The 18,735-nt window shown below is 38.6% G+C and overlaps 2 protein-coding genes across 7 annotated transcripts in view; one reads left to right on the top strand and one right to left on the bottom strand.

The window, feature by feature from the left end:
• Positions 1–14,163, top strand: part of LOC141439768 (DENN domain-containing protein Crag-like) — a 24,742-nt gene extending 10,579 nt beyond the window's left edge. For 2 of the 6 annotated variants that reach the window (XM_074104137.1, XM_074104143.1), the window contains 12 exons: positions 185–296; positions 1,037–1,234; positions 2,475–2,561; positions 3,875–3,952; positions 4,716–4,942; positions 6,022–6,146; positions 6,838–7,017; positions 7,383–7,473; positions 7,855–8,037; positions 8,459–8,615; positions 9,578–9,694; positions 10,234–14,163. In XM_074104137.1, the coding sequence (XP_073960238.1) occupies positions 185–296; positions 1,037–1,234; positions 2,475–2,561; positions 3,875–3,952; positions 4,716–4,942; positions 6,022–6,146; positions 6,838–7,017; positions 7,383–7,473; positions 7,855–8,037; positions 8,459–8,615; positions 9,578–9,694; positions 10,234–10,423 (1,745 nt within the window). In that variant the 3' untranslated portion in view covers positions 10,424–14,163. The remainder of the gene's footprint in view (positions 1–184; positions 297–1,036; positions 1,235–2,474; positions 2,562–3,874; positions 3,953–4,715; positions 4,943–6,021; positions 6,147–6,837; positions 7,018–7,382; positions 7,474–7,854; positions 8,038–8,458; positions 8,616–9,577; positions 9,695–10,233) is intronic. The other 4 variants (XM_074104138.1, XM_074104140.1, XM_074104142.1 and 1 more) reach the window with 4 other exon arrangements.
• LOC141439769 (uncharacterized) lies at positions 13,333–18,735 on the bottom strand. Its single transcript, XM_074104144.1, has 3 exons — positions 18,409–18,735; positions 15,842–16,060; positions 13,333–14,876 (listed from the first exon to the last, which is right to left on the bottom strand). The coding sequence occupies exons 1-3, from the start codon at positions 18,604–18,606 to the stop codon at positions 14,199–14,201; spliced, it is 1,095 nt and encodes a 364-aa protein (XP_073960245.1). The 5' UTR covers positions 18,607–18,735; the 3' UTR covers positions 13,333–14,198.

Raw genomic sequence — 18,735 nt, 5'->3', positions numbered from 1 at the left:
TGTCAATTGTTTATTTATCGAAACGGGCAAATAGGTACATGTAAGTACAGAGCTTATTATTGTTGTGCCTTGAGGTACACAAAATAATCATCAAGGTACTATGTATGTTTTGTTATTATTAAATATGTACTCGCATATTAAGATGCTGTTAGTTAATGACTAAAAAGTTTGTGTCAATTAACAGGCACGTCAAACGTGAAATCTCGGTGTTCACGAACTCTAAGTTTCCCTGAAGAATCTGAGAAAGAGGTCGCAGAAGCGGCGCCGGTCGATGACCCCAAAGCCTCCCCTCACAAGTAAGTTGGGTAAACATACGATATAGATTCAAGATAAGCCATTGGCGATGACTATTTACAGCCCAGCATAACGTAAAGTGCGAGGAGGTTACACAACAGTTAACCCTTTTCCAGGCCCCGCTAATTTAGATAAGCTACTACAAAATGAGTCATAGTTTTATATTGTTTACCTATGAGGGATTAATTTAAAAACGAATAGCATTTTTAACAACTTCAATTGATTTTGAACCATATTGCAAACGTAGCAAGGTCCAAATATTTGTGTACATTTATGTGGTTGCTATATGTACTATCCCTGAAAAAGGGTAACTCGTTGGCTTTACGGCTTCGCATTGTAATGTAATGTACTATTTTACTTGCCGGTCTGAACTGAGCTTTTCACGTGTTGACGCATAATTCAATCGCCTAAATCTATGCAAATTGGTATCGTAATGTGTGTTCTCTGTACAAGCAGATAAAGCTCGAATTTAGCGCCGGTTTTTTAAGCTTCCTGTCTCTCAATTAAGTGAAACGTATACCGGAATGACAATCGCCATCATACTTAACATTTTGCATACAAATATACCAGTGTTTGCACAGACGTAACTGTCTTACGTGTGGTTCATGATTATGTATATCCTGGACACCCCCAAAGTAACATCTGCTTTGATCGATTATTTTCTTTATTTAACCAATGACTTTTTTTAAACATGATTTTTGTGTATACTTAATTTAATTATGCTGTAGCTAATTGTCGCTAGTTGTCTCCCCAGACTGTCCCCCCGCACGCCAGTGCTCGCCGACGACCCCCTCGGAGCCTTAAGCCAGCCGGAGGCCCCGGAGCCCGCGCCGGCGCCTGTCGAGGAGCCCCCGCCCCCACGGAGGGAATACAGCGTCAGCCCCAAGCTGTTCCATCGAAGGAGCAACTCGTTCCAGGACGACGTACCGACGGATCATGGGTGTGTTCTGTTTACTTGTGATGTAGTTTTAGACTAAAAATTGTGTGTGTTAAGTTCCCAATCAGCACTGGGCTTGCGTGGGAACTACAGCCTCAGCTGCCTATAAGCCCGGATATGGACCGGAGATGATTATGATGATGAATAAAACTACGTGCAGGGAGGCAGTAGATAGGGTTCCGTACTATACTGTCTTGCTTACGTGTACGTGTCTAGAATGCCGTTATTATTTGCTCTTTCCAGGACTAAAAAAAAGTTGTATGGGGACACTGACTCCAAGATTAGTACTCGTTCGCCTTGTGTGTTAACAACACACTATAGTTATGCTCATAAAAAAGTAAAATGTGAACATTTCACGTAAATACGGTGATAAACGACTTGAACATTAGCGTAGTGTTAGTTGTGATCATGTCTTCTGAATCACTCTGTGTAGTCCTCTAACGGGCGGAGAAATACCAAGACAAATAATTACGTGGACATTTTCGATGTAAAACTAAAAAGACGCAATTGAATCCTACTTAACTAATTTATAATAATATTCTGCACAACTTTAACCAAGTTTGTACAAACAATAAACTAAAAGCATGCAATGATCATAAATCATTGTATAACGAATATTGAACAGTTCAGTTCCATAATAATTGAATCATGCATCTACTAAACATTGCGGATTCAGTAAGATGGCCGGTCCGTAGAGAACCAATTCTGCACCTTCATGAGACTCGATCGAAATGTGACTATAGGTTTCACACGTCATACAACGTGATTACCATAATAAATATTTATTTGACGACCGTATACCCCAGTGGTTACAGAACCTGATTACGAAGCTTGAGATCCTGGGTTCAATTCCCAGTCGGGCAGATGTTTGTATAAAGAATACGAATGTTTGTTCTCGAGTCTTGGGTGTTTAATATGTATATGTCAATTGTAAGTTTGTTTATTCGTTGCTTAGTATCCATAACACAAGCTTTGCTTACTTTGCGACTAGGTCAATTTGTGTCAATCGTAGCCACCTCAATCGTAATCGCCGCAGACACACAACAACACAAACACAATTGACAAGACAATACAGTTGTGTTAAGATATTACTGCTCGTTTGATCACATAAGGTGCCGAATTTTAAGATAGAATCGTTCACTATAAATACTGAATCCGCGACCCCATACCACGCTCACCCATTAGTAGCGCTAGAGCGACCTCCCTCGCGAGCAAGATAACCTCGATAGTTTCCTCCCGGCAGGAAACTGCACAGGAGTGAGACCGTACCGGCCGGCACTGTCTCGTCCAGTCTCGCCAGTCTCGGGAACACCCTCAAGATCAGCTTCGGGTAAGTTCAAGTGGGTTTATTTAGAAGGAATTTTCAAACTTCTCGCGCTTGTTTTAATCTAAAGTTTTCGGAAACCATCCGTCCAACCATCTTAAAAACTAAAAATCATTGGCCGAATTTCATTTGTCCGAAAACTATTTGAATTATTATCGTTTCTCCGATGACAGATATTTTTTTCTTTTTGTCATGTCACATTTAGTAAAAGTAACGTTTCTCCGAAAAACTTTTCCGGTCTCATTAACTGCTCTATTAACTGTCACCTATTTGGTTTCAATAATACTTTTGGGTCTGTATAACTCCCATGAATTTTAATAATAAAAATACTTCATAATTTAAATAAAAATTAAAACTATGTTCTCGGATAGTTTTTGTCGAAACGAATTTCGGAGTAACATTTTTAGTTTTTCAGATAGGTAATCCTAGTTCAGTGGAGACATTTAAGTGTTTAGGCGCACTACTCAAAGCATACAAGTACTCGTAGTGCTTAGAGTATGGCGCACTTAAATATGGCTGGGCAGCTTCTTTAGTCACTCCTCCGTCTCTAGAAAAATAAAATCCATTGGTCGTAGATTTTCTGTAATTTTATTGTAAATGGCACTTTCTGTTATGTAAGTAGTAAAACTAAAATTGTCATTTTCTGTCGTATGTTTTTTCTGTAAATGCCAAATATTCGTTTTTGTTTGTAATATTTGTAGGTAGGTATTACAACACGCAAAGCATGGTTTTATTACTCTTTCTTTCAAATGTTTGTTTATTTTTTATTAATTTATTCATGTTTTTAATTAACAAACGCATAATCCAATAGAGACATCCTTTACACAAGTACCGTGAACTCGATTGGACAGTCGAGATCAAAGATATCTTTACACTTTATCACCTTACCTTGTCACTTGCAAGCTTAGCAATGACTTCGGGCAATTTTGTACAAAAGTTCAAACATGAAGTGACAGCAAACCGTCAGAATACGTCAAAAAACAAAAACATTGACGTATTTAGTACCAGGATGACAGGTGTCAGGATTGACTTCTTAGCGGCGGACTACTATAGTACCTTTACTAAAGTGTTAAGATATCTTCGACCTCGACTGTACGATAGTGAACTGTAACTACTGCCATACAAGATAGAGGTTACTGACAGCTCACAAAAAGTGGGTCAATTGATTGGTAACCTATTTCATTGTCATTCACGAATTGGCCTTTTTTCGTAAATATTTCCTACATCTAGTGAAAATTCTGTATTGGTGACATGCGATTTAGTTTTTCATATTTAATTTTAGTTCCTCACAATGTTTGCTAGCTCGTTTGTTTTCTTAGACGCTATTCGCCCGGCCGGCTTTCCTTACGCAAAGAAAACATGAAAATCGGAAAGGCTATGATCGAGAATTATTTCAGGTAAGTTTGCTACGCTCAATGTTTTTTTTGCATTGTTTTAGCCACTTTAATGCATGTACTTTTTATTTGTATAATATAATGTTACTTGTTTACAAAATATTAGGAGACCCCCTGTATAGGAACGGTACTCACACAGAGATAAAGTGAGACTAATTTTCAGGCTCAGCTTCATTGGTCGACAGGGCCCTAATGCGGGGTACGGGAGATTTCCTTAACGCATGCCATAGGGCCCGGCGGGCCCTTCACTAGTCGTTATACCGCCTGCGGAAGTCACCGCACGCTGTATATCGACCGAGTTATCTACTTATGAATTTCACTAGTCGTTATACCGCCTGCGGGGAGACACCGCACGCTGTATATCGACCGAGTTATCTACTTATGAATTTCACTAGTCGTTATACCGCCTGCGGAAGTCACCGCACGCTGTATATCGACCGAGTTATCTACTTATGAATTTCACTAGTCGTTATACCGCCTGCGGGGAGACACCGCACGATGTATATCGCCGAGTTATCGACTTATGAGTTTCACTAGTCGTTATACCGCCGGCGGAAGTCACCGCGCGCTGTATATCGACCGAGTTATCTACTTATGAATTTCACTAGTCGTTATACCGCCTGCGGGGAGACACCGCACGCTGTATATCGACCGAGTTATCGACCAATGAAACTGAGCCATTCGTTCAATTCATTCATGCCAACTCTTGTGTATCGACCTACACGCGTCTCATTTTCATTAAACAAAAACTGACCTGCTTTTCCAGTCCAACCAGCATAGCAGGGAAGAAATCCAACGAACTCCTACAGAGCGGCCTGAGCAGCCTAAAATTCGCTGCCACCAGTATGGCGAAGAAATTTGACGAGATGAAAGAGGTCATATCGGCCAACTCTACACCCGTGAAAGGCGCTATAGGCAATGCTACTAGCGCGCTGAGCAGTCTTATAGCTGACGAGGAGTCTACGGATGGCTCTTCGGAAATAAATCCTGATGGTAATTATGTCAGGCTTGCTAATTTTTTTAGATACCAAAATTACAAGAATATGCTAGATTCTAAGTTTGTCGGTTAGATTGAAAAAAAAAAATCGGAAATATTTTTCCACTTCTCATGCTCGTAAAGTTCGTGTTTATGCTGGATCTAGGCGACAAAAAATGACTTCTTATGCTCTAGTGCATAAAGTAAAATCTTCGTCTAAGACCAAGGTAATCACAATCAGGTGTCAACAGCCACAAGCAAAAACTTTATATATATTTTTTTAATAATTTTTAATTTATGAACAACTAAAAACCTACCAAATCGGTCAAAATCGGTCAATGCATGAAAAATAAAAGGTACTTAGTAAGGGAAAAATTGTTTCCACTGCTGATATTTCATTTCCTCGCAGTCGAAGTGAAAAGCAGTGTAATACTCAGGCATTAAACCCATTTTCCACTCGACGTATCTATCCACACTCGTCGTAACGGCTCGGGTGGCTATATAAACGTCTCGGGTCGTGGCTCGTTTTATGCTCTTGCTGTACAAACTATTTCTTTTCTCAGTTAAACAAAAAAATATGGACAAAAAAATAATATAGCCAAAGTTCCGTGTGACGACACCTATGTACAATTTTTACTAAGGAGTGACGTCACTGCCCCAATCCCGAACTTTGACGCGCTTCGTCTTTGTCATAAGTGTCCAATATTTCCTGATAATCTAACTAAGGGATTAAAAAGAAGGCTCAATTAACATTTGTTGCCATGGTAACTTGTGAGTTACTTATTTTTTAATATGCATGATTTTATGGGGTACAAATCCACTAAAAGTTGGGACTTGTGACAGTTTTCAGGGCTCATCTCCGAAGTATGATAATAGTATACATTGCAAACATTTTTCTAACAAAGTGTATCACTGATTTCTCCTGAGTTACGAGACAGAATAACAACACTAAAAAGTGGATCTGACCCAGCGTATATTTTTTACCCAGGAATCTACCGAATTGTTTATCTACAATACCTAAAACGCATAAAACTTTCCGTCCATGTGGCATAGCACCGGGGTACAACTTGTATACAGACTCGATCTTTTGTCACAGAGTGGGCAGGCGGCTTGAGTTTTCGAAGAGCGTCGAGCGACGCCGAGCTTGCGTGCACTATGGAGAGAGGTTCCATGGCCACGATGCTGTCGCATTTACCAGACAACCTTTATCCACCACACACGGTGAGTACATTTCTTTCTTCAAACTTTCTGGGTTTAGACCAGGGTTGATACTTTGTCGAATCATCATCATCTCAGCCTATATATAACGCACTGCTGGGCACAGCTCTCCTCTCAGAATGAGAGGGCTTGAGCCGTAGTTCCCATGTGGGACCAGTGCGGATTGGGAACTTCATACACGCCATTGAATTATCTGCTTTGCAGGTGTGTGCAGGTTTTTTTTTTACATAAAACTGACCCGTGATTCCTTACGATGTATTCCTTCATCGTAAAGTTCGTAGTAAATGGGACATGAATTCCGTAATTCTCAAGGGGTACGAGCCCGGACTTGAACCCGTGGCCCTCTGCTTGATAGCATACGTAAACCACTAGGTCAGCGCGGCTTTTCTTTGCCGAATGTTCTTTATTAAAACAGCATTGCAGACGTGGTGGACATTGATTTCGCAGAAAAATTATCGAAACGTCCGATGTATTAGCCAGAAGTGCCTGTCTGTGTATCTTGTGAATGCCATCTTCAGGCCCTTTACTACTAAGTGCAAAATTTGAACTTCGTGTCTTGCCGTTCCTCTGACGCTTATATTATTTTAAACGAGTGAGAGGGACGGTACTATACGAACTTCGATTTTCGGATTTCGTAGTAGCCTTTCTGACTTCATTTTAGTAGAATAGATCTCACTATCCAATGTATTCCCAGGCGAACCCAAACTCGTCTCACACGGTGACCGCGCACATATCGTCGTGCTCGCAATGCCACCGGTGCTACGCGTTGCTATATGACGAGGACATAATGGCCGGCTGGGCGGCCGACGACTCCAACCTTAACACTCGCTGCACCGCCTGCGGGCGGCATACTGTGCCGCTGCTGGCTGTACAGGTCAGTACTATTATACAAGCTAGTGTCGGACCGACATTTAGGTATTGATTTAGGCAGGTTTCGACGTAAAATTGGAGTTTTTGGTTCCGGCATACCGAAACTGGATTCGTATGTCGTGCGGCGTTCGGTAGCAATTAAAAACGCAGAGCTTCTCCATCGCTCGCGCGTTTCTGCTCATTTCTTGTGGTTATGTGGCTATATGGTAGTTTCTTATTATTCGTCAACATCAGCCTATGCTGGACATAGACTTCCCCCAATGAGCACCGTTGCACCCTGTCCTTGGCTCGACACATCCAGCCTCTACCAGCAGCCATTCGCAGTTGTGTTGTGTTCAAAATTTCTAAAGTTGTGTATTTGGTTTTCAGATAGTGCGTGAAGGTCAGACGCAAACGGAAACTTTGAGTGTGCCTTATTTAAATCCGCTGGTGCTAAGGAAAGAATTTGAATCTATATTAGGTGAGTGGTTTTTTTTTCTTATTTTAAGGAATACCAATAACTATAATTTATTATGTACTTGTAATATCCTGTCCTGGTATATTTTTAAAAACATAAATGCTGTTTTTTAGCTTGCAGTCTAATAAAAGACTAAATCTCAAACTTTATTTTTAAGTAGTTAACAACTTACTTTTTTAAGCCCAGGTTAGATCAGCAAGAAAAAAGTGCAATTTGCATCACATTGCGGCGCTCGATTGACTACTTCAACGTAAGCTTTACGGCCTCGCAATGTACTGCAACTAGTGCGATATTTCTTGCAGGTATAAAGTGGGCTTGACATAAATATAAGTAGTCAACAGCTGTTATGTCTATGGTAGCTTCATCTTTTATTTTTTCTTACAGGTAGAGAAGGCGACTCGTGCCTTTTAGAGCCAGAATTTGTCGAATCCCATCCGATAGTGTACTGGAACCTGGTTTGGTACCTCGAGCGCGCTAACATCGAAAGCCATCTGCCCGATTTGCTCTGTGCTGATTATCCGACACTCTATCAGAGCGCTGAGACGCTGCCTGATCCTGACAGCACTGGTAAGTGGGACTAAAATGATTAACGAGATTCTTAACTTTCACAAGGACACCTACGTCCACAGCCGTCTTATCTTAACCAACTATCGAGAACCTGGTGGCCTATTGGTTTGATCTATGTCCTCTCAAGCAGAGGATCATGGGTGCAAACCCCGGCTCGCACCTGAGTTTTTCGCCATTCTTGTGCGAAATTACATTTATAATTAACCACCAGCTTTACGGTGCAGAAAAACATCGTGAGGGAACCTGCACATTACCTGCAAAGCAATTCAATGGTGTGTGTGTGAACTTCCCAAACCGCACTGGGCCCGCGTGAGAACTATGGCCCAGGCCTGTGCCTAGCAGTGAGACTTGCATAGGCTGATGATGATGAAAACCTATTATAGCGTGGATTCTCAGTCTAATATTTGTCATTTTGCTCCAGGTTGCCGTGTGGTATGCAGCTGGGACTTGGTACGTCTGCACGGCGAGGCCGGCACGGCGCTGTACCGCGCGTGGCGCGAACGCCGCCACGAGCAGCAGCGCTCGCGCGCCGTGCAAGCCTTGCTGCTCACTGAGAGCCCCTCTGTCGCTGCGCATGCGTGAGTAGAACATGATGTCTTTCTACATTATTAACTTCTGGCGAGTACTGGTGATGATCCAGTTTGATGCTGCGCGAAACATATGATGTCTTTCTACAGGATTGACTTGTAGTGAGTGGTGGTGATTAATTTGACGCGGCGCGTGAGTAAAAAATATGAGGTCTTTCTACGGAATTGACTTGTAGTCAGTACTGGTGGTGATTCAGATTAATGTAGCTTTAGCGGCGTTATAAGTAGCAGTAGGCAAAATTAAGTATGTTTTTGAATGCTATAGATTTTTATACTATTTTCGATTATCTATTAAGAGTTCTAGTATACCATTTTTAACCCTAAACTTGTCAAGGTGAGTCAAGTGTAGTGAGTGTTGGATTCTTGTAGAGCTAACAAAATTAACTAAAAAAAAATACAAAAAGATCTAAAATTATGTATCTTATAGATACACTTCCAAGTTTAGGGTTAAAATAAAGTGTCCATGGAAACCACACATGTGAGGCAATAGTTGTATTGTACCTCTCGATATGGTTGACTTGTGAGGTATTAGAAGATAGCTGTAGTTAAACGCACCTCTAGAGATGCCTGGCTGCTGCATATTTCGAGCCAAACGATAGCGCTGCACCAGCCAAAGTCATATCAAATTTGCTTACTGTATCCCAATGCCCTTGCCTCGTAAACCTAAGCATAGTCATATTGTACCTTTCGACATGATTGAATTATGGTAAGTCGACGGAGTATGAATAGGTTGGGTAATGATTAACGACATCCATGAACAATAGTAGACAAGATAGGAGGAGAATTCCTAACAACTTCCACAAATTGACCTCTTGTCGAACATCTATGGCGACTACCTACCACTAGTTTTATGGGTTCACTAAATATTGCGCCACAGCAGCTTTGCCCTGGGCATTGGCTTCTACAGTCTAGTATACAGCTGATCTCACTGTTAACTACTATTATCCTCGCAGGGTGATTCTCGCGGTGCTGGACGGTTTGCTGAGCAATGATCTGGTCGACGCACTGCGCCGGCTCGCCGCGTGGCGAGAAAATACGGCTGGCAACAAGCGGTACCATTCCTTCTTCAGGTGAGTCTCACTACGAACTGTACTGCTACAACCAAAACACATAGAGAACTCCGCAGTGTTACCACGATGAAAATGAAATCACGGCCCAAAAGACTTAAATATTCTACTTGCACCGGAAGCGAAATACGATTAGGTCAGGCTACCATACAACACGGTTTCACAGATATCAGCGGCGCATTTAAATTACCTAAGTTCAGTATGAATAGGTACTTCGCTACTACTATCTTACTCGCTAATCTTTCCGCTAAGAAAGTACTTGCGCTGCTCTGTTCCCGCGTAAAGAGTATCCAAGATAGCCGTTGCTATTACTGGCACATGTGGTACGCTATCTTAGCCCTCTGATATATAGGCTGGCAACGATTGGTAATCTTCTAGCTAGTTTTACAGGTGTCCATGACCGCTCATTTGCTATCAGATAACCGGGTCGTCATGGGTCGAAGGATGGTCGGTAGGGGATAAAACATTAGCTAGTTTTCCACCTAATTCCTAAAAAAAAAAAACTACAGCAAGGCAGGTTCAAACTCGTCTTTGATCCACAGAGACGTGCTCTTCCTCGCAATGGCCGCCCTCGGCGAGCATAACATCGACCTGGTCGCCTTCCAACGCGAGTACACTCGAGCATTGGACCAACTGGGCGGTGAGGTGCGTCCCCATGACCTACCCCCCTCACCCACCGCGGTATGCTGCCGACATTACTTCCGCAGACTGAGACTCGCTATGGACGAATGACCTTTACTTATGTGAGGCGAGCTCGGTTCGTTGGTATTATGAGACCTATCATGTAGTCACGATCTTATATAAGCAAAGGCTATATCTTTCGAATCGTCATCATTTTCTTTTGATATTTATCGGTAACTACTCTATTTAAGATGTATCTTCTGGGGTATGTTCTTTTCTTACCAGTGTATGCATAATAAAATGCATATAGTAACAAAAGAAATTGTGGCAATTCTGCTCTCAACTTTTAGGCTGAGACAAACTGGTAAGGGACAGGACAAGGCAGCCAAAATTCAAAGGCCAGCCTTAATTGGTAATATCTGTAAATTTTCCGTGGGTCACTATTGTATAAACTTAAAGAAATCATTTTATGTTAGAACTTAGTACTACCTGTGGTTTAGTGTGGTTGGTGAAAGAATAACTAAGAAGACAATAACGTCTTATTATATTTAACATAGAAGCAGGATGATTATTACTATGCACAGGATACTCAACTTGTTTATTGTGTTGTGTTTCATTGACCGAGTCAAGTACTCGGAAATTTCACACTACTTCGGTTCAAAATGTCGTTCTTTCTGTTGTTCTTAAGAATAGTACTATTAAGACGATGTTATACCACGCGCCATATAAATCTGCCTAACAGTGCATTACTTAATACTCAGTTTTGACGCATTTTTGAGATACATTTTTTATACGACGTCTTTACGTTACTCCCGGATTGTGTTCGAATCACTTAGCACTATACCCTATTCAATTATTGGAATTATACCTTTATAGTTTTTGTGGTACTAGTCGTGGCAAAGTTAGGCGGCGGAAGGTATACCATTATATCGAATGTCTTGTGAACTGTATAAAGATACTTGGAAATTGGCTAAAACTTAAGTGTCACGTAATCTCAACTGACAAGAGTTCTTCTTTATAGAATTGGCATTACAACAATTGCTGACTAAAGATACAATACAATACAATAACTCTTTATTGCACACTAACACATAGTAAACGGTACAGAAAACAGGTATATACACAGGTATAGTACGGCGAAAAGTAATTTTTAATTGCTTATTTATACATAATAATAACAAATAACTTGTCAATGACTGAAGAGAAAATGTGTAGTCTTCTCTTCATAGAATGCAAGTCTAATGGATTCACTGAATTGATATTATAATGGTCACAGAAAATGCTAAATTTTAAGTAGGTATTCGATTCCTATTGATAAACTAAATTTTAACGTGAAAAAAACTGAAAGATAAGAATCTGTAAAAATGAATACTAAAGTAAAAAGTAATATAAAGTAGTTTTTAAAGTAAATTTAAAGAATCGACCTATTAGTCCAGTCCAGAGGGAAGATCTCTTTGGCATATTAACCACATCAGTTTGATGCTGACGACGAAAGACCTTTTAATGTAGAACGACCATTTCTGCTACGGATGCACCGTCCAATGTTATGAAATTAGGAACACCAATTATAAATTATCTCCGTATTTACGAATAATGACTTCGAATAAATTCAGAATTTCTGTCTGTATTATGTGGTTGTATGCGTTTTAAAAATCTTTAGCAATATATTTATGTCATATCATAGCTTATTTCTGTTTTAGTTGGAATTGATAACACCTGCTAGGTCATTATGTGTATAGCTGATATCAAATATGGCCTAAGTGAAAAATAAATTGCCCCAAGATCGCAAAAAATAATTGAACTACATTTTGAAGAAATAGAAATCATAGCATGTATTTTTTCAAACCCTTAATTGGTCCACACATACACATTTTGCGTTGTGAAATCTACATGGGCTGTTAAAAATTTTGGCCCTTGCATATCCATTAGAGTAAGACCGTGGGTGCTACGAATAAGGTATTTCGGATAGCCATAACAAAATGTGAATGTATATACATATTTACTTGTATAGTAGGTAGTGTGGTAACTACGTTCTTTTTGATTCTAAAGCATATGCGTGTATTTTGCTTTGAGTAATTTCACTGAACAGTTAAATTCGTAAACGAATGGTTATGTTTGTATTATGTAGTTAAGTAGCATTATTTGACAGTTTTAAAGGCACTGTGGGAATGTAAGTCGCTTTATAAGAAACGTGCTGCAGGCAACAAACATTGACTCACACTCTTTACTGTTTATAGGAGTTCCAAAAGCAGGCACACTTGTGTACAAGCTTGTAGCGCAAAGCGCAATGAGGGGTTTCTGTGACAGACCAGATGGCGCTATCGCAGACCAGATATCGCAGATCGTGAGGTCCGTTTGATAACTTTGACATTTGCGTTACGTTTGTGATCAATGTGATTGATCTAATAACTAAATGAGCCAATCGCAAGCAAGACTAACGTCGGATTCGATTTGTAGCACTCGAACATGGCGGATGTAGACGATATCTAATTTTGGTATTTCTGCTTCTTTGGCTTTTTGAAGTATAATTTTGATAGTGTTTTATGCAGCGATTAACCTTAACAGTGAACAGTGATCACAAATTATCACATTTAATGCGCAAGTTGTCTCCGCGTGGTTTCTGGAATTTTGCTATCAAGTTGCAAAAACTACAATCACCGTACAACGTGAAGAAGAAGAATATATTTATTTAACTGACATTGCCAAAAGCCTTAAGGCCGCCATTAAAGGGAATAATAATAATAAGACTAAAGTCAAACGGACCTCTCGATGCTAACGCAATTTAGCTATATTTCGCGTATCAATAAACCCTCATTATTAAAGGGTGGGTGAACGTTAATTTGCACATGTAGACATATTTAATAATATTAAAAATGTCCGTTATACTGCACTTCTCACATTTATTTCATTTTATCTGAACCACTTTTAGGAGTTCTACCAAAACAAATAATGTGACTGCCAAATTTCGAAAGTATTCATAAAGGTGTCAATATTATGTAATAAATAAATAGATATTTAAATTAAACTGTTATCTGCTTTATTATAATGTCAAGTCTAAATGAAACTGTATTAAATAAACGGGAAAAAAAACCTTAAGCTTATTATGATCGAATATCGTAGGTCTATCATTGCCTACGTACAATAAAGGAAGTCATTATGTGATTTAAATTAATTCGTCTTAAACAAGCATACTTACCACACTTTGTGTTTTTTCCGCGGACATTTATTTCTTCAACACAATACTCAATAATACTAACATTACAAATCGAATGAGTTTTAATTAAATATACATATTATAATTGGATATAATCCACATTGTGTTTTTAACTGTGTCATCAAATTTTATTTTAATTATTTTTAGGATCAGATATGAACCGTATTGTGAGAGTTGTTTTGATGTTTAGAGCGTAAAGACATGAGGCAATTGTTATGGCAATATTATAGTTTGTAATTTAAACTTAGGTATTTTGCCAGGCGTTGAAGTGGATGTATATTTTGGCATATTGTGACGGATTGTATATTCGGTGGCATTACGTTTACGCTTGTTTTAGCTTATTTTTATTTGCCTCCAGTGATCATTATGAGCCATATTTTATGTTCCATTCGATGTTGTACAATCACCATCATAGTCATTGAAATATATTTTTACAAATAAAGATGCTGTAATATCATTTAGTCTGATCAAAAATTTTGTACATGTTCTGTCAGGATTTGTGAAAGACATACAATTTATGTAAATCATGTTTGTTGCAAGTTCAATTGTATTGATTAAAATGTAGTAATTTTATTTTGATTGATGAGTATAATGAAAACATATAATTTTTATATAAAATATAAGGCTTCGAGATATACATACTTGTTTTATTTATTAAATATACATTTACACTTAACTAGACATTCCCAATACTCTATATAAGAATATACCATCATGGTCATAATAGCAATCATTCACCTTGTAAGTTGCACCTTTCTTGTGTGCTTTTTTTGGAATCCTAATTCTTTCTGGATATTCCATTATGGATTTTTGTTTTCCATCTCTATCCTTATACTCTGCAACTGCGTTGGGTTGCTCTGTTTCATGCAAGTCAATTTCTTTACTAAGTTTTTTAGATGAAATCTCAGTATTATTTGAATTAACTGCACTCAGCAATATTTGGTCAGGTAGGTCAATAGCTTTCCCACTTTCTAACCTATTCTTAATGGTAGCTGTCATCTCTTCAAGTGTTACTCTTCGTTTATCTTTCTTTTCATTATTACTAGGGCTGTGTAGAGCTACTTCAGTACTCTCATTAGTTTCTATGTTTGGTTCTTTATTTCCATTTTCAGCACATCTTCGGATTATCTTTTCAAATTCTCCCATTTTTTCTTCCATTATGCTTGGTTTGACAGATTCTTTATTTAATGGTGGTATGGTCCTTTCTGAGAATTTGAGAAGATGCTGCCTTAAGTCTTGAGGTATGTTAAGGGTGTCTTCTTTGAGTTCTCTCCAGTTTCTCATGGCTGAGGCATCGTGGCGAGCAATTCGGTCCTGCGTAGCTGGTTTCCATGGGTATTTAAGTAATTTCTGGAAAAGAGAAATAATATTCGTAAATATAAGGACCTGTTTCACTATACCTACGATAATGCTACCTTAATAAAATAACTTAAGTCGCATTGTAGTTCAAGCGATCTGAGCCATATAGTCTGACGCGCGGGTACTCGCGATCGCAGTCTCACTATGTACCAGGGGTTGGACACTCCGCAGTTTAGGTAAGTACGACCGACGCGCCTAATCATTAGGCGCACGGCAGTGGGTTGCCGCCATGTTGCCGCTCGGCTCGCACGCTGGACGCGTCGCGCGTGATTTGTGTAGGTACCTAATACTTATTTTATTTTGCAACAATGACATCGAAACTATTTAATCCGTATAATTTATATTGTTGTATAATTACGGATGTATGAATATAAAGAAGATAAAGGAATCGGAATTATCATTTTTCAACATTCCGAAAGATATTGAAAGGTCGTTCTCTTTACTTCTCTAATTTCCTAAGTCCCTGCCTAGTAATAGTTTGGTATGTTTGTAGTTATCTGGTAAGAAAATTCTTTAATTGGTTTCGCCAATATGGAAATCTGTATAGTTGGCAAAGGCAGTAGGTTTCGAGTCAACGGTACCCAACGGAATATGAACGCTCGTGTTACAGGATAAGCTTTAATTTCGCGTGCAAGTCGTAAGAGTATGTAACGATTTATACCTAAACTTGACTTTTGTTCGAGAGTCTCTTCTGTACGGTAGTACTATTAGTTATTTTGTGCTTGTACCGTGTGACAGAAAGAAGTTGTGAAAAATGATTGTGATTGAGTGTGTTGGACAATAAAGCCTCTGGTTTATGATGATAATTGAAAGAAAGAATACATTTAGGTATTCATGACAATGTGGAACAAAAAAAAAGTAAAAAATGTGCATGTTCCGAAATGGTCCCAAATCGGCAAACAAATGGTGCTGATCTTCCATTGGTAATGTTATCACAACATGTCAACATGTCTTACCTTTACTACAGCTGCTGTAACAGGAAAGCTCTCGGCTATCCTCTCAGGAGTCCACTCATCAGGTTGACTTGTAGCCAAGTGCCGTATCTGCTCCTTTTCACTCCATGTCAGCAAATTTGGCAAATTCTCCTTGAAATACTTTTCTGTAATTATTTTGTGACGTAGTTCCTGCCTGCTAGCGAGGCTTTCATTGAGATGTTCATTGTATGCACCTGAAACCTGAAGAACTCTTGTATTGATTATCCCTTTCAAATCCAGCCGAGAATGAATAGAGTTACAACAATGGACTTTATGTACAAACCAATTCAAATGTAAGAATTACGACAATGGACCTTATGTACAATTCATGGCAAGTAATTAACCCACATGATCATACCAGCTGGGGTTGAAAGGGTTATTAGAACTTTTGGCAGACCATAATCTGTTAAATTCAAATACAATGGTAAATTCAATTATGGGATTATTCATAATTTGGTTGTGTATTGTGGTGTGTTGTGGTTGTCGATTTCATAAATTTGTGAGCAAAAATTTTAATTGAAAATACAAACTGAAATATAGATGCACAGAAAAATAAGACCATCACTGGGAATCGAACCCAGGTCCTCGGTAATCCGTACCGCGTGCTATACCGCTACACCACTGATGGTCAACGGTACCGACACGAATTTCCCCATGCACCTCATATCTCAGCTTGTTTTTGTTTCTTAGTCACTTAAGCAGCGACGCTAGCGACATCTATGCCGTAGCCCTCATCGAGACTTTTTTTTTTTTTTTCGACATTCCATTGGAACTAACCGCTCACCCAGACAAGAGATATCGTTACTAAGCAATCAAATTAAGATTGGTTTGGTCATCCCGTAAAAACCGTAAAAGTAAAAATTTGGAATTGAAATAAAAAATACAAAAAGATTCCAAAAAACCAATCTTAAGCAAAAATTTTATCAAAAATATTCTGAACACGACTTTTGTTAACGGCGTAGAAGCGTGTTCAGATATTTTTGGTCAAATTTTTGCTCACAAGATTATGAACTCGACTGTACAAGTTTATATTTCTTGGCTTAATTATAAATAGTGGCAAGTGATTAAACATTCTTGTGAGGTGACTGTAGAGTAGAATAAACATTTATGTTTTCTATCAACATAGAATTTAGTTTTATGCTATATAAGACTAACCTTTAGCACCTTTAGGTAGGTAAATAAGTTATTGTTAAAATTTATTTTTTATAGAATGTTACTGAACAAGTGAATACAACTTTGGCCTCATCTTCACTTTTTAATAAGTAGTTACAAACTTTCTATGTTGGCTGTAATTTTTATTAATTGTATAGTCAAGTGCAAAAATAAGTATCAAGTAAAAAATAAGTATATTCAAACCACTCAAAAATATGTTACTATGGCCTTATTGCATCTGAATAAGTCTGTGGTACATATTTTTGAAACTTTGAATAAGTATGTATTTTTACACTTGACTGTACCTGCATTGTCATCCAACCTACATAATTCTGAACCTACACCAAATTTCAAGTCAATCCAATGACCAGAAGTGGATCAAAATTAATTTGCAAGATTTGAAGCATAAAGACATATGGTGTGAAGTTAAACAAAGAGTTATAATAATAAACAAAATGTTTAGTATGAGAAATACTAATGCTACTTTTACACACTTGCCAAGCTTCGGCAAGCTCTCACAAGCACAAGTGTGTAAACGTCTCGATTGGATAGGAAAGTGTGTAAAAGTAGCATTAGTACCAATCCGGGCTGGTGTTGGTTTTTCAACACAGATCAAAGGAACTTGTGGCGAGCAATTGCGACGTGTTTACATGTTGGCTCGTGTTTAGTGTCGCTCAGGAGCTGACGCCGTAAGGACGAAAATATTAATCAAATTTTGTTGACCATTATGAGTGCTTGGACTAACAAAGAAATTTTATCCTTTTTCTTTAAAGAAAAATATTTCGAAGCAATTTCGAGATCCACGTCTGCCATGCTTGCCTTGCCTGTCTGGAAAACACTAACGCGCTTGCAAGCGTGTAAATGGCATTCAAGCGTTTGTATAAACTTGGAATTTGTAGTTGCTTGGCAAGCCTCGGCAAGGGTGTAAGGGTGGAATATGTAGCATAAGGGTTAGCTTAGTATTCTTGATATCATATCAAGGTGTCTATGGCACTATAGCAGTAATTTATCATTAAATTTCTTTATTTTTTCGGTCTGGGGATTGCTTAGGGGTTTAGGTTAAGTTAGGTTAGACTAATGATGAAGCATGTTGCGGATCTACAATTTGTTTTGTTGACGAAGCTTGTTGCGGATATTGCGTTGTTACTGTTCAATAAATATTTATCATAGAGTGGTGAAACAGAGCCTAAATTTTTATTTTCAAGTCTACTTAACCCTTTTCTTGGCACAAGTGTACTGAATTCAAGCCTTGTTGGATTCTCGTAGAGCTAACAAAAATAACTAAAAAAAAATACAAAAAGATGATCTAAAATTATGTCTTATAAGTTACAATACCAAGAAAAGGGTTAAAATAAATCCCACTATCGTATAGGAGTGTTCATATTACTTCTACTTACATTGTGAAATTCGCTCTCAGATTGTTCTATGAGCTCTTCAGCATCATCCATGATAGGGATTCCTTCTTCCCGAAATGCCGCTACTCTTCTATCCAGGCCAGGATTTGGGCCGGCAACTTCAAACCTCCGGTTTCTCAATGTCCGAACCATAATTTTATCACAAACGCAGTATACGCGTCTTAAGTTCAAACCGAACATTATTACGAAAAATATGTATCCAATTGAAGTAATTATTCGGATTCCAAATTTTTCTGAACTTATTTACTTACTTTTTTATTCAAAATATAAAGAACACGCAGAAAAAATATGGAATCTTCGCGTGAATTA

The sequence above is a fragment of the Choristoneura fumiferana genome, chromosome 21 (genome assembly GCF_025370935.1).
Source record: "Choristoneura fumiferana chromosome 21, NRCan_CFum_1, whole genome shotgun sequence".
NCBI lineage: Eukaryota > Metazoa > Arthropoda > Insecta > Lepidoptera > Tortricidae > Choristoneura > Choristoneura fumiferana.
The sequence above is the reverse complement of the archived record's forward strand: the minus strand, read 5'-3'. Positions and strand labels throughout refer to the sequence as shown.